We start from the raw sequence: 13,399 nt of genomic DNA on the forward strand, positions 1-13,399 counted from the left end.
TAATGTTTTTGAGCAAACGACTGAAAAACATGTAGGGTACTAAAGGAAATTTCCCATTATCTTTACATTACCACTTGGGGCACAGTGGTCGCTGCTCATGCTAATGCTAATGTTGTTTTTTTTAAATGCATAGACCAACCTGTCTAATGAAGCGGTCAGTTCCCAGGTCGACCATTAAAGCCTAAAAAAGAGAAAAGGAGGATATTATTATTTGATTAGCACACATGAGAACTCTTTGATGAATTATATAACTTTAAAGTCCACTCTGCATAAAATGGTCAAAGCTACATGCTACAGCACAATGTTAGATGTAAACATACTTTGGACAAATGTCACAATGAATGAATCACAAACTGGAAGAGTGACAGAAACAGATTTCTGGTATCGCGAACAACTCGTTATTGGGTCGGTCTTAACTCTGATTAACATGGTCGCTTCTCAGTTTGATATATTAATGCGGCCAATGCTGGGAAAAAACTGGGTGTAGTAACGCTTTTGTAACAAACTAATGGCCATTTCATTTCACACGGCTTCTACTGCCAAAATATTTATTTTATACGAAAGAAAGAATCAGATGGAGAGCACAGATGCCATCCGTCCATCCACATTGAGTCATGTGTGATACAGACCAGTGTAGTAAAGTCTTGCCACACTTCACTTCACCAAGATTCTGTTTTGTAGAAAGACTTGGTCTAAAACCTGTAACCATTATTTTTACTGATCAACTAATTTGATTAACAACCCCGGCTGGAGTGCACATCTCACTCAGCTGGTAGATGACCCAAAAACCCAAAATACTCATTTTAAGTCAAAAAAAAGCATTCATACTTGAGAAGCAGGTACACAAAGTTGTTTAACAAGGTCTGAAAGTTGCGATCTAAAAATGAGACCTCAGTTTTCCTCTTTTTTTATCATTTGGACGTCACCTGGCTAGTTCCCTAGTATAATAAAAACAGAGGCAGAAAGAGAAACAGCCACAGTTGCCAGGTCATAATGGAATTACTGTGGATCTGTACTGTTTTAGCTTATCATCCAAATCCCTTACATTCAGGACTCTACGCAGCAACATTTACACATCGCTGACATCAACATGAAAATTGAAAAATTCATGGTCTAAATACAATGTACTCACCTCTTCTACAGGCAGCTCTTTGAGTTTAGGCATCGAGCTGGAGAGCAGCCCCACCAGGAAGGGAGTGGGACAGCAGACGATATCCAGCATGGACCCTGGCAGCACAGGGATGAAGGTGTGTTGCCAGGAGAAGGGGTAGAGGAGTGCCACCACAGCATGCATGCAGCTGGACAGGGTGCTGATGATGGGAGACAAAGAGGAAGGCAAACACATCAATCATGTTTAACCAGATTAATTCAGACAAGCTTGAAACAGGGAGAAAAAAACGCTGAAAGGGTTGTGCAGTCAAGCATTTACTCAGAAAGCACCACCTGCTGCGGTCATGCTAAGTTGAACGTTATATTCTTCTTTAAAATGCAATGTTTGGAAAATCATTACTACTAAATCACTAACTGGGGCCACATTCCAAACTATTGGAGCACAGCCGATGTATTTCCATCACTACACTCCAATTCTCCAAGTTAAATGACTATTTGATCCTCTTTTCCCTGAAACTGTTGCCTTTAAATGAGCCATAACAGTACAGCTAAGTATTCGGACTCTTTGTTCTTCCTGCAGCTCATCTGAGGTGCAGCCAGATCCAACAGACTGTTCTTGAGCTTCCACAAATACACTTGTTTTTCTTTTCTTTCCCCCAAAAGTTTTTACGTTATCACAGCTTATTATCACAGCTTCTGGAAAAATTAATGCCTTAATTTATTGCACTTCCACTTCTCGTGCCAACAGTTAACACCATTTACTATAGACCACAACGAGGAACCGTAACCCCACAAACTGCATTATTTTGAGATTGCCCCACTCTGTCTGCAGGGGTGGCGTGACTCTGACATGTTGCTATGGTTAAGCTGGAGTCTTGTTGACGCAATAACAAAACGCAGCAACTCGGTTTAACTTCGACAGCTGTGGTATAACATGAAGCTCACAAATAGCAGCACGTCTTTCTCACGATCCGTCGCTTGTTGACAGTGGCTGACCCCGCCCCCCCTCCAGACTACCCTCAGTCTTCTACATACTGTCCAGTCCATGTACACAAAGAGAGTGAAAATAAACTGTGGGTCCAATCTCTCTCTCTCTCTCTCTCTCTCACACACACACACACACACACACAAACCACTAAATCAGTATAGCTCAAGACCGAGACCAGGGATCAAACATGGTATATGACGCACGTTATCTGAGATATATACATTTCATCAACAGCAGTACAGCAAACAAAAGTTTCTCCCTTTTATGTGACCTATTTCTGTTTCAGCGCAGAGAAACTTTACTGAGCAATATACAGAGAAAACTGACAAACTCCCACAGCTTTTTTTTCCACAATATCCATTCCAGCTACATGTCTGCCAGAGTTTTTTTTCTGAACTTCCCATGTGTCAAATTGACAAGATTAAAATGTTTTCTAGACAGGGTAAAATAAAATTACAACAGAGAAACCCAAAGGCTACAATAACCACAGCATTCAACCTTCTTCTTCTTTTTTTTTTTTACATTTCACTCACAACATGAAGCACTTGCAGCTTTGCTTTGGCCAGTCTGATTTCCATTTGCCTGAGGAGGGCTTGATAATTCCTAAAAGATCCCGTCTCCTGGGTTTGACGAGTTCCAACAGGGAGTGATGGGGCACAGATCTCTGAAAACCTTCGCCACAGGCTACACACAGCCCTGCACACCACTGATACCAAAAAGGATCAATTACACTCATTCCCCGACCACATACTCCTGGGAGAAAATGAACTTGCAACGAAAACACTCCGCACTACCAGAGGTTGCCACTCAACTCTGGAGAGCGAGTGGGACATTCCCGTTTGATCTAGACCAAAGCTTCAGGCATACACAGGTCATAAAATAATAAGAAAAAATGCTTTTTGGCCTCCATATACATTGATTGGTAAAGAATAGTAAAACAGAAAAAATAAAACCGTTTGAGTTAAACAGTAAAGCCATATTTTTTCCTTAGTACAGTGTAGATAAGTACAGATAGGATTATAGGCCATTATATGGCTTTTTTTAGCCATGACATCAACATTGCCACAAAGTCAGTCAGTGCCACTTTATTCTAAATGTGAAATTCCACTGAATACAATTTCATTTATGTAGCACCAAATCACAGAAAGTCATGTCAAAGTAACACCTTTCAGTAATAGAGAGAAAACAAACAACCCTCTTTGAGCAACCACTTGTTGATAGTGGGAAGGAAAAACTCCCTTATAACAGGAAAAAAACCTCAGTCATCTGCTGTGACCGGTTGGGGTTGAGGGGAGGAAGATCAGGAAGAGGAGGAAATCTTTTCAAAACCACTGAATGAATTAAAATTCTTTGGTTTGTGACCATCAGAACTATAAAACTAGCAGTACTTCTGTCTCAGATGTACTTTCTGTACTTTCTTGTGCTAAATAGGAAATTTAACCCTACAAATCAAAATGAAGCAACTGACAAATAATCCAAGTCGGAGGTGGAAAAAAACTGCAGTTCTTAGAGTGTCCACTTGAGACAAGTCGTCACAGACGCTTGTGGTAAAATCCCCAACTAAACTGCATTCAGAAGCAATTTTACAGCTTTGTACAAACATATTTTTGGTCTCTGTGGATAGTTTTCCCCTTCATAACAACTGTACTGCATTTGGACTTTTTAAAGTTAACGGTGCCGCCTATTTGAATCAAAGCCATACTCTGGCGATATAGCTCTAGCACGCCTGCTAGGCTTCGCTCACAAATTTGAGTCACTGAACTGGACTTCTTGCCCGTGTTTGTGTTGCAGGTGCCTTTTGGACCATTTTGAATTAAATATCATGACTAATACTACTATGTGTTCATTCCAGATCATTCAAGAAGTTTAGTGTTCCAGTTTTGAGGAGTAAAATAGTAGTATTTTATTTATCTGTTAACGCTAACTAGCAAGTACCCATGTCTTAGCATTGCATCTCTAAAGTTTATAGATGCAGCTTTCTAAGGCCTTGGACACTGAGTGACTGCTAGAGGCTGCTGGCTGAGTATAGGTGAAACTGGTTACAAAGAGCATGGTGCACCAAAAACCTCCTTGTGGTAGATTTGGTTGCAAACAATTTGCCTTGGCCGCCCTCAGGACACTAACCATTTCTGGTTCTAACACTATTCAGTTTCACTCTTGCTTGAAAATAGTTTCCTAGTGTTTGCGGACAATTTGGCATCTACCATGCAAACTGCAATAAGGGCAGTCTGCTAGTGACCGAGGTAACTGCAAGGAGGTTTTTCACTAAAGTACCATAGCCCTCTCTGCGATTCCCAGCAACCTCCAGAAACCACTCACCAACCAGTGACAGAATACACACTTCACTGGTTGCTAGGCAAACCGACCACTCTGTAGGCCCGTGTAAAAGGGGGTCTATTTTACCATGACACTTTTTTTTCTGTCGTGACTGATTGTTACCATATGGCGGTTAACCGGTCTCTAGTCCTGTGTGACTGGGGCCTAACCATGCTTGCTAGCTTGCTTTGCTGCTAACTTCCACCCTTGATTAAAGTCCAGAAACGCATGGGTGACATCACAGTAGCCACGTCCAGCTTACGTTAGCATTTAGCATTATTGAGAACATGTTAGAAATTAAATGAGTTACCCTAACGTAGATACAAGAGCACAAAAAATCTGTTTTTGCCATCCAGTGACACCCAAAGCAACAAAGTGTGTGTCAATAAACTTGCTGACTTAAACATATGTAAATATACATGAATTTCCATAGTTTAATACCTTTTTACTAATAAAAACTACACCACAGGAATTAATTTGACTCATTTAATTTGATGGAATACATCTATGTTTCAATTTATGATGCCACTCTCAAAGTGGAAAAGAAGAGAAAAAAAAGATCCTGAGAGTTCAACAGAGGTGACGTCTGTTCGGAGCTGTTGTGTGTTGAGGTTTGGGAGCTAATCCTCCCATATTAGCTCTCATGGGTCTGCTGGGTCTGGTTTAATGTGTGTGACGATGAATTGGCAGATACTCCAGGAAACACGGGATCGGGAGGCTTAGTCTGTGAAGCCCAGAAGAAGAGTAGGATAAATTTCAGTATTCAAGAAAAAGAGAGGCAAGGCTGTATCATCACATGCTTTGCAGCTCTGTGTTGTATCAACCAGTCTTAGGACAGTTTGGCAAGACGAATTCCACAGACAGGTCTAGAGAAGACAAAACCACAGCTGTCACATGCCAGCTGATCCACAAAACCACTCCTCAGTGTTAGGCCTCCTTCAAAGCCCCTAATAACACCTAGAAGTCACACGAAGTGGCAGCAGAGTACATGCAGAACTGTATAGCTAGGGTAAGCTCCCAGTGGTGTATTTTTATCCTTTTAGCAGAATGTTCTCTGCTTGCTCCTTTAGCCCCACAAATGGTTTTCCCTCACTTCCTGTGCATAAGGGTCTCCAGCCACTGAGTCTCAGTCAAACAGCACAAACTATTTTACACTGAGAAATGGCCCCCTGATGGAAAACTCCATACATGTTCTTATTAAAACCACAATAACGTCCGAGTTTAATCAAGGCTGTCTGGAGAGCAAATGGAAGTGTGCAGGTGTCTACCATTACATATGCTCACTGATGTAAAAATCAGCTGGTCAGACTCATGTAATAGCCACATCTTTCTCCACTGAAACATTTCACATATTTACAGTGCGTCGATGAGTTGAATACCACATGGGAAAGTGTATGAGTTGCTAAAAGTGGTTTTGGCTTTGTACCAGCTCTGCAGAACATGCCAGAGAAAGTGTCTGAGAGCAACCGTGGACTAAATGAAACAAGCACGCTGCAGTACCTGCTGATTTGAAAATGCCTACAGCAACAGCAATAATTCTACCTGTCTGAGCGCTACAGTCACCACATTGATCATAATATTGCAGATCTGCAGCTGCAAAACATGTTGGCGAGCTCCACGGCTGCAGTTCACTTTCAGGCAATTTAGTGCAAAACCAAAAACACGACGCCTCATATGTGCTTTTTTAATATTTTTTTCAATCATGTAGTTTTACTATAAGAGGACACAGGAACGGCTCTATGCAGAAACACAAACAGCCTGCTGCACCACAGAAAAGTGAGCTTGATTAATTCACCATGGCTGTGAGAAAGGCTTTCAGCTATTGTTTTGTTTCCCTTCACAGTTCCCTCCTCTTTTCACTCTTTCCTCTAAAAGCCAGACTTCTCATATTTCATTAAATTCTTTTCTCTTCTTTGTTGCCCGCTCAATTACTCTTACGCAGCTCTTTCAGACATACACTGATAAGTGTATAAAGTGATAAATCAAATTAAAATGATACAAGTACGATTTGGAATTTGCCCTCATGTTTATTATCAGTGCATGGAGAGAAATTTGTGCCTGGTGTATCTAAAAACTGGCCATTAAAGCTTGCAGGTTTAATGTAATTTTTTCATTTGCACAAAAATGCATTGTTAGTTATTTTAATTAAATATATTTATGCACAGCTGCACAGAATCATATTACCATATTATTAATATCTGTAATCTAATATACAGCAGGAGTATTTCTCTGCTTATGTTTAGCAATAAATCCAGACATTTAATTTGGTAACTGTTCTCAGCTCTGCCCTGAGGGCTGACAGTGACTGTTTACATAAGCCTGCAGGACTGACAAAATTCATTCAACATCTGCAGGTCACTTGAGTAAAGCAATTACAGAGCAGCACAGCTAATGCTGAGTGTCTGTGATTAGACATCCAACTAGTTTTTACAGGCATCAGAGCGTGAATGACTTTGTCTTTGCAGACTTTTGTGTAGAAGGAGCAAAATTTCTGGAAATAGCAGCAAAGCTCTCGGTTCATTTTTACGAGACTTGATTGAACGCAGCTATTGCCTAAAATAGCTTTTCCTCTCAGTTCCTTCGTGTGTTGGGTATACATTTGAGGGGAAAGAAACATATATCACGGTCTGCAATGGATTATGTGCCAGAGATGGAGAGGGAGTAGCTCTTTTATCACGAGTCATTAAAGCTGCACAGAGATCATGTTTAAAAATGAAATCAAAAGACAGGAGCACTGCATATACACAGTGCTCCTGTGTAGATCAAACATTAAGAGGTATCTGTCGAGAACCCTGCCTTAAACGTTGTGTATGTTATTTTTGTTTTGTGTAAGTTTTATGTCTTGTTTCTTTACATTTTAACTGACATTCTGCTTCTCAGTTATTTAAATTTGGGAATAAATCTGAAGTGGGTATTACACTTCAGTTTATATTTCGGAGTTTTTAATAATTAGGTACAGTGTCATAAAAGTTTTTGCCCCCTTTCTGATTTCTTAGTTTTTTGCATTCTTGTTTGACTTAAATTTCACTTGCCTTATCCAGGTTTGACAACTGAGAGATCCTTTAGGCAGCTAAAAGATCTCAAAAAGCAATAAATCAGACAAAAGGGATTTCCAACGAATCACAGTGAGAGCCATTATCCACAAATGGAGAAAACTTGGAACAGAGATGAACCTTCCCAGGAGTGGCTGTCCTACTGAAGTTAGTCCAAGAACGCATTGACGAGTCATCCAGGAGGTCACAAAAGAACCAGAGGAACATCTAAAGAACTGCAGGTCTCACTTGCTTCAGTTAAGGTCAGAGTTCATGATTTAACAATAAGAAAGAGACTGGACAAAAATGGCATCTATGAGAGAGTTCCCAGGTGAAAACCAGTGCTGACCGAAAAGAACACAAAGACTTGTCTCAAAAAAACATCCTCTGGATCATCCTCGATGATCTTGAGTTGCATTACATCTGCTGTAAAACCAACAGCACTTGATAAAAAGATTATCATACCAACAGTCAAACATGGTGGTGGTAGTTTGATGGAGCCGATTTGCTGCTTCAGGACCTGGACGACTTTCCGTTATTAATGGAACCATGAATTCTGTGATCTACCTGAAAATCCTGAAGCAGAATGTCCGGCCATCAGTTTGTGTCTTGAAGCTCAAGCACACTCAGTTTATGCAGAACAATAATCTAAAACAAACCAGCAAGTTTACCTCTGAAAGGGTCCAAAAAAACTCAAAACAAAACCAACGAAGGTTTTGGAGTTGTCACTCCAAAACCCGGACTTTATTGGGATTTACATGCTTCGGTATGACCTTAAACAAGCCGTTCATGCTCAAAATCCCTCCAATGTGGCTGAATTACAACAATTGTGCAAAAAAAGAGTGGGCCAAAATTTCTCCACAGCAGTGTGTAAAACTCATTGCCAGTTATTGCAATTGCTTGACTGCAGTTCTTGCTGCCAAAGGTGGCGCAACCAGTTATTAGATTTAGTAGGGTAATTACTTTTACATATAGGGCCAGGTAGTTTTGGATAGCTTTTTTCCATTCATAAATTCAATCATCATTTAAAAACTGCATTTTGTATTTATCTGGTTATTGCTGACTAATATTAAACTTTGTCTAATGAACTGAAACATATAAGTGTGAGAAACGTGCAAAAAGAAAAACAAGAAGAAATCTGGAAATTTAAACTTTAGATGGTGGTAAATAAAAAGACACGGGGTCACCAAAGTTCAAATAACCCTGAGGGGACAAGAGCAGCTTCACAAAATTTCATGACAATCCACCTAAGAGTTGTCAAAAATTATAAATGTAAACTTGATGTTTGGAAATGTCTGAGGATCAGCAGAAGGTATAAGATTGTATTCTCTGGAAACCATCAGTATGCTTTGTTTATCACTTGAGCTAGATATTACAAAGATCTATCAACATTGACTGCCGTGCAGAACTGGCTGCTATTCGCTAACATATCATAATAATACTCTATCTCGAGTCACTTTGTGATTCCCACCCTATGACTCCTCGATGCTATCAGCGCCGCTAATGAGCAGCTCAGACAAATTTTCTCCGGGGACGCAGAGCGCGAGGTCACTTGTACGTAGGGAGTGAACGTGACATCGTAAGTCAAATGGTGACAGTTGAGCCACAGATCACAGAGGGCAGAGTTGCACACACAGGAAGTGCATTCCTTCCCCTCACAGTCACTGCCCCCACTGATGTTTGTTTAAACTGGGCTCTGATACATGAAGAGATTACTTCTCCACTCAAATCTCCTCCCACTCCACCCTTGACTCCAATGCTCTAAAAGTACCCCTCTCTTTTGTGTAAGAAGAGGACACTGAGTCCTTGGAGACTTCACATTTTACCTCTCCTTTGAAAGTGACCCGTTACACCTCTGATATCAAAACTCCACTGCTGCTTGACTTTTTCTTATACTTACCAAACATCAGACATCAGAGTGAAACTGTTACACATGCATCTGTCAGGCTTCAGTTGGCAAATCCACAGCATAACCCTGCTATTACGCGTCTCTGTGTTTAGAAGAGGGATTCCAATAGGCCGCATGAGACTAAGGCAGCCCTGAAATTTTCTAGATACAACAGATTGGACACTAAACAGCACTTATCCTGCTAGTTCCTCTTCAGAGTGAGTGTGATGTGTCATCGCACAGATTGGAACAAATTGAGAATTTAATTTAATTTAGATTCACAGCTTACTGAGTGGTCATGCGGCTGATGTAAGTGATCTCTTGTTGTGCGCTGCACTCAGAGACGCAAGCTTCTTTCCAACTATCCTTAAACTACTTTTTGATTTGAGATGACAAGGAGGCAAGGAAAACCAAACCAGTCTGTCAGGGCCTCTTAAGCCAAACTTTTTTCCTTTCGGGTGCTCCCCTTTAGGGGTCGCCACAGTGGATGATTTCGTCCCTAGCATCCTCCTCTGTCACACCAACCCTCTGCATGTCCTCCTTCATTACATCCATGAACCTCCTCTGTATTCTTCCTCTTTCCCTTCTGCCTGGCAGCTCCATCCTTTTTCCAATATATCCACTATCCCTCCATGCACATGTCCATCTTGAGCCACATTAATAAATCTAAATATGTCCTCTATCATCTATATGGTCACACTACTTTACTGGAGTGGATAGCAACCCATCAGTCACAATATAGCATACCTTGCTATATCCCTTTTAACTTTAATAGGGAGCACAACTTGGAAAATAAGTATAAAAAAAGATTTGAAACTAGACCATAAACTCAGGAACACTTTTTGCTGAGGTCACGAAGCACAGGAGCTGACTTGTCTTTTCCCACAGATTTCAATGTACCCAGACGGCTGTTTGTTTAAGGCACTCTTTCTTTTATATACAGCCTTTTGTAAAGGCACAGAGGGAAAATGCCTGTTATAGCCCACACTGAAAGAACACAAGTGTGTTCCCATTTCAGTTGCCAATATAATCACAGTATAAGTGAAACTTCTTTCAGCAGCTCCCTTATTTTTCATCAGAACTTTGTGTCTGGTCTCAAACCAGGGATCATGTTTGTGTGCGTGAGGCAAACGTGTTAACCGCTACACTACAGAGATGCATCTATATAGAAAATGAAGGATGAAGTCTGAGTCTTGAGGCTGAATTCTGAAATTTTGGTGTTCTTTTTAAAAAATTCCCAGGAGAATTTGAAACAAATTCTACTGGGAAAGAAACAAAATGTCTAAAATTACCTATCCAATGAGATTTTTTTTTAAAATACAAATATAAAGTATGCACAAATGCTTGCACAGGTCAACTTTGCAGACCAATTCTTTAACTCTAACACTTACCTGAGTTTATCAGCCACAAAGATGACTCTCCGCTCCAGCAGCAGCGAGGCAAAGACGCGAATCACCTGCCGCACGCTGAGACATTTGAACAGACTTTCAAAGTCCACGTGCTCCAGTCGGGAATCGGTGGGCCGCCTCAACTCAATGACCTGAGTGATCACAGAAAGCGTGAGTCTGATTTACTGAGTGCACTTTGCCAAAGTGTCCTGAGCTAACGGTCGTAAACAAAAAGCAGTTGTGTTTTGTTGTGCCTGTAGCTCTGACCTCATTTCCTGCACCAGGAAGGAAGGTTTTTACTTTGATGATCTTCCCTGGAGCGGGAAAGGGGGACTCCATCAGACTCCTCATGAAGGGATAGACCAGAGCTGCTGAGATGCCTCTCCGTCTCTCTACCTCATCCAGGATCTGAAAAGAGGGTGTTGACAATTAATGGAAACATACTGTTGTGGCTTTAAGCGCTCATGGTTGTCTAGCTCTCATTTTCTGTTTTGAAAAATAGCAAAGGCATCTATTTCCATGCCTTTGTGTGAGGAAAATTCCACCCAGTGTGCCTGTCTGCCTGTTTTGGTCCGAGCTGCCTCCTGTCTGGAAAGTTGATTGGGGAATCGCTCATTTTGGAGGTCATATGATATCAACCCTGTTGCTCTCTCTTCACACACATACAGCTTCCTCTGAAATCAAACACTGACCTCCTTCTTTATCATGATAACTTTTTTTTTTTAATAAATCTAATTTACATTTGAAACATTGCAGGCATTCTCTTGCTCTCTTTGGGCATCTGCTAAGGGTGCTTAAATATCACAGGATCCAAAACTAGTTAAAGTTTGGCTCTAGTAAGTAAACACCAGTACAAATTAAAGGCACACACCCATACTGATAGTGTGTGAATACTTCATCAATATGGCGAAGTTATTCTACTTTTACTCAGTTACTGCAGTCTCATTGGGCAACTATATCTATATGCACCATATCCTTAAAACATTCAACATTCAACAGTCTGGGTTGAAATAATAAAGGAATCAGATAAGGCTGAAAGAGTCACACAGAGTGACTGCTCTGTTCTGCGTTAGCACCAGTGAGAAAAAAGCAAGAGAAACAATTACTCTGGGAAATCAGAGGGTTACAAAAAAAAGGAAAAGAAGCTGAAACAAGCCTTACTGTCAAACAGGCGTTCGGCACAAGGTCTGCTGAAAGTCATTTCCTTCAGCTGTGAGACAGGTTAACCACAGCTACAGCACCGCATGCAGAAATTTGGCTTTGTGTGTGTGTGTGTGTGTGTGTGTGTGTGTGTGTGTGTGTGTGTGTGTGTGTGTGTGTGTGTGTGTGTGTGTGTGTGTGTGTGTGTGTGCGTGCGTGCATGTGTGCATTTACTGTATGTGTGGCTAGAGGACAAGACTGAACTCACTGTAGAGAACAAGTCAAAACAGCCCAGCCTGCTGATGACACAGTACACCTCAGGAAGGCGAGGTCCTTTCCCAGTCGGCTGTAAGAGAAAAAAGAATAAACTCTTTACCAGAAGAGACCCATTCAGAGATATCCTTAAAAAAGTAATAACTATAAATGCACTTGAAGGAAGGGCTTAGCAAGGTAGCCCTATACCCAGTGCTGTCCAAAAGTCTGGAGTGACACCTCTTTTCTTTATATTTTACTTCCAATGAAACACATTTTCTTGTAATTTTTAAAGTGGTCTTGAGCAATAGTTCTCAAGGGTTTCTTGGCTGTTTGAGCCCAGTCCTTGTACCTGAAGATCTTCACAGGAATATTTGTTTTTGCTTGTTAAGACACTTAACACTGACCTATGAATCATTCACGCATAAACAAGGAACCTAAACTCAAGGGATGCACCAGTGTTGTGTTCTCACATCATAGAAAACAAGGAATCAACTTTAGACATTTTGTTACTTGTAGCCTGTCACAAAAACACAAAAACACATCATTTGTTCACATTTCTTTAGTTCATTCTATTAAAGAAAACGCCAAAAATAACAAAATTTAAAAAGCAGCCGTGGCTCTGTCATGGGTTTGGGCTGCACTTCAGCCAGCGGTGTTGTTGGAATTAATTACAAAAGTACAGAAAAGTACCATCAGATTTTGATTTGTCAAGCAATGATCCTAAACACGCTGCATACCTGGATAGAAAAACACACGACTGAACACAATCAGTCACGATTGGCCTCCCCTGAGTAAGAACCTCTACGTTATTGAAGAGTAATCCAACAAGGGGCGATTCAAGATTTCCAAACACTATTGTATATAATTACAAATACATAAAGGGACCATAAAACTACACGGATGATAACGTGAAGATAAGTTGCTTAAATGTTGTATGTGAAGTCTTTGACTCAATCTGTCATGAGGTGAAAGTCTTTCATGCGGATAAACATAGGTGGTTTATCTGCTCTGTCTGATCCTATCTGCTGTCCTCTGTGCGCTCAAATAGAAACACCGGGGGCACAGACACTTAAAAACACAGACACAAATGAACACAGGCCACACAGACGAATCCACTTGTCCATATTAGGAATACAATTTTCTCCTCTAGTTTCTCCTCTGCCTTTCCAAATGGATGATTAAATCAACTATGTGGAGCTTGATTCAAGTCCTCAGGAATGCTCGGCTGCTGCCAACTGCTGGACAGACAGCGGGGAGGAAACAAAGTTACTGGAGGAGAGCA

At 40.9% G+C, this 13,399-nt stretch overlaps 1 protein-coding gene across 2 annotated transcripts in view; it reads right to left on the reverse strand.

Annotated features, from left to right (window-relative positions):
* dennd2b (DENN domain containing 2B) overlaps nt 1-13,399 on the reverse strand; it is a 55,030-nt gene that overhangs the window by 3,232 nt on the left and 38,399 nt on the right. For both annotated transcript variants that reach the window (XM_063475237.1, XM_063475228.1), the window contains exons 12-16: nt 12,131-12,208; nt 10,990-11,130; nt 10,726-10,874; nt 1,133-1,310; nt 140-181 (exon numbers count right to left, since the gene is read on the reverse strand). In XM_063475237.1, the coding sequence (XP_063331307.1) occupies nt 140-181; nt 1,133-1,310; nt 10,726-10,874; nt 10,990-11,130; nt 12,131-12,208 (588 nt within the window). The remainder of the gene's footprint in view (nt 1-139; nt 182-1,132; nt 1,311-10,725; nt 10,875-10,989; nt 11,131-12,130; nt 12,209-13,399) is intronic.

Source organism: Pelmatolapia mariae, linkage group LG1 (genome assembly GCF_036321145.2).
Source record: "Pelmatolapia mariae isolate MD_Pm_ZW linkage group LG1, Pm_UMD_F_2, whole genome shotgun sequence".
NCBI classification, from domain to species: domain Eukaryota; kingdom Metazoa; phylum Chordata; class Actinopteri; order Cichliformes; family Cichlidae; genus Pelmatolapia; species Pelmatolapia mariae.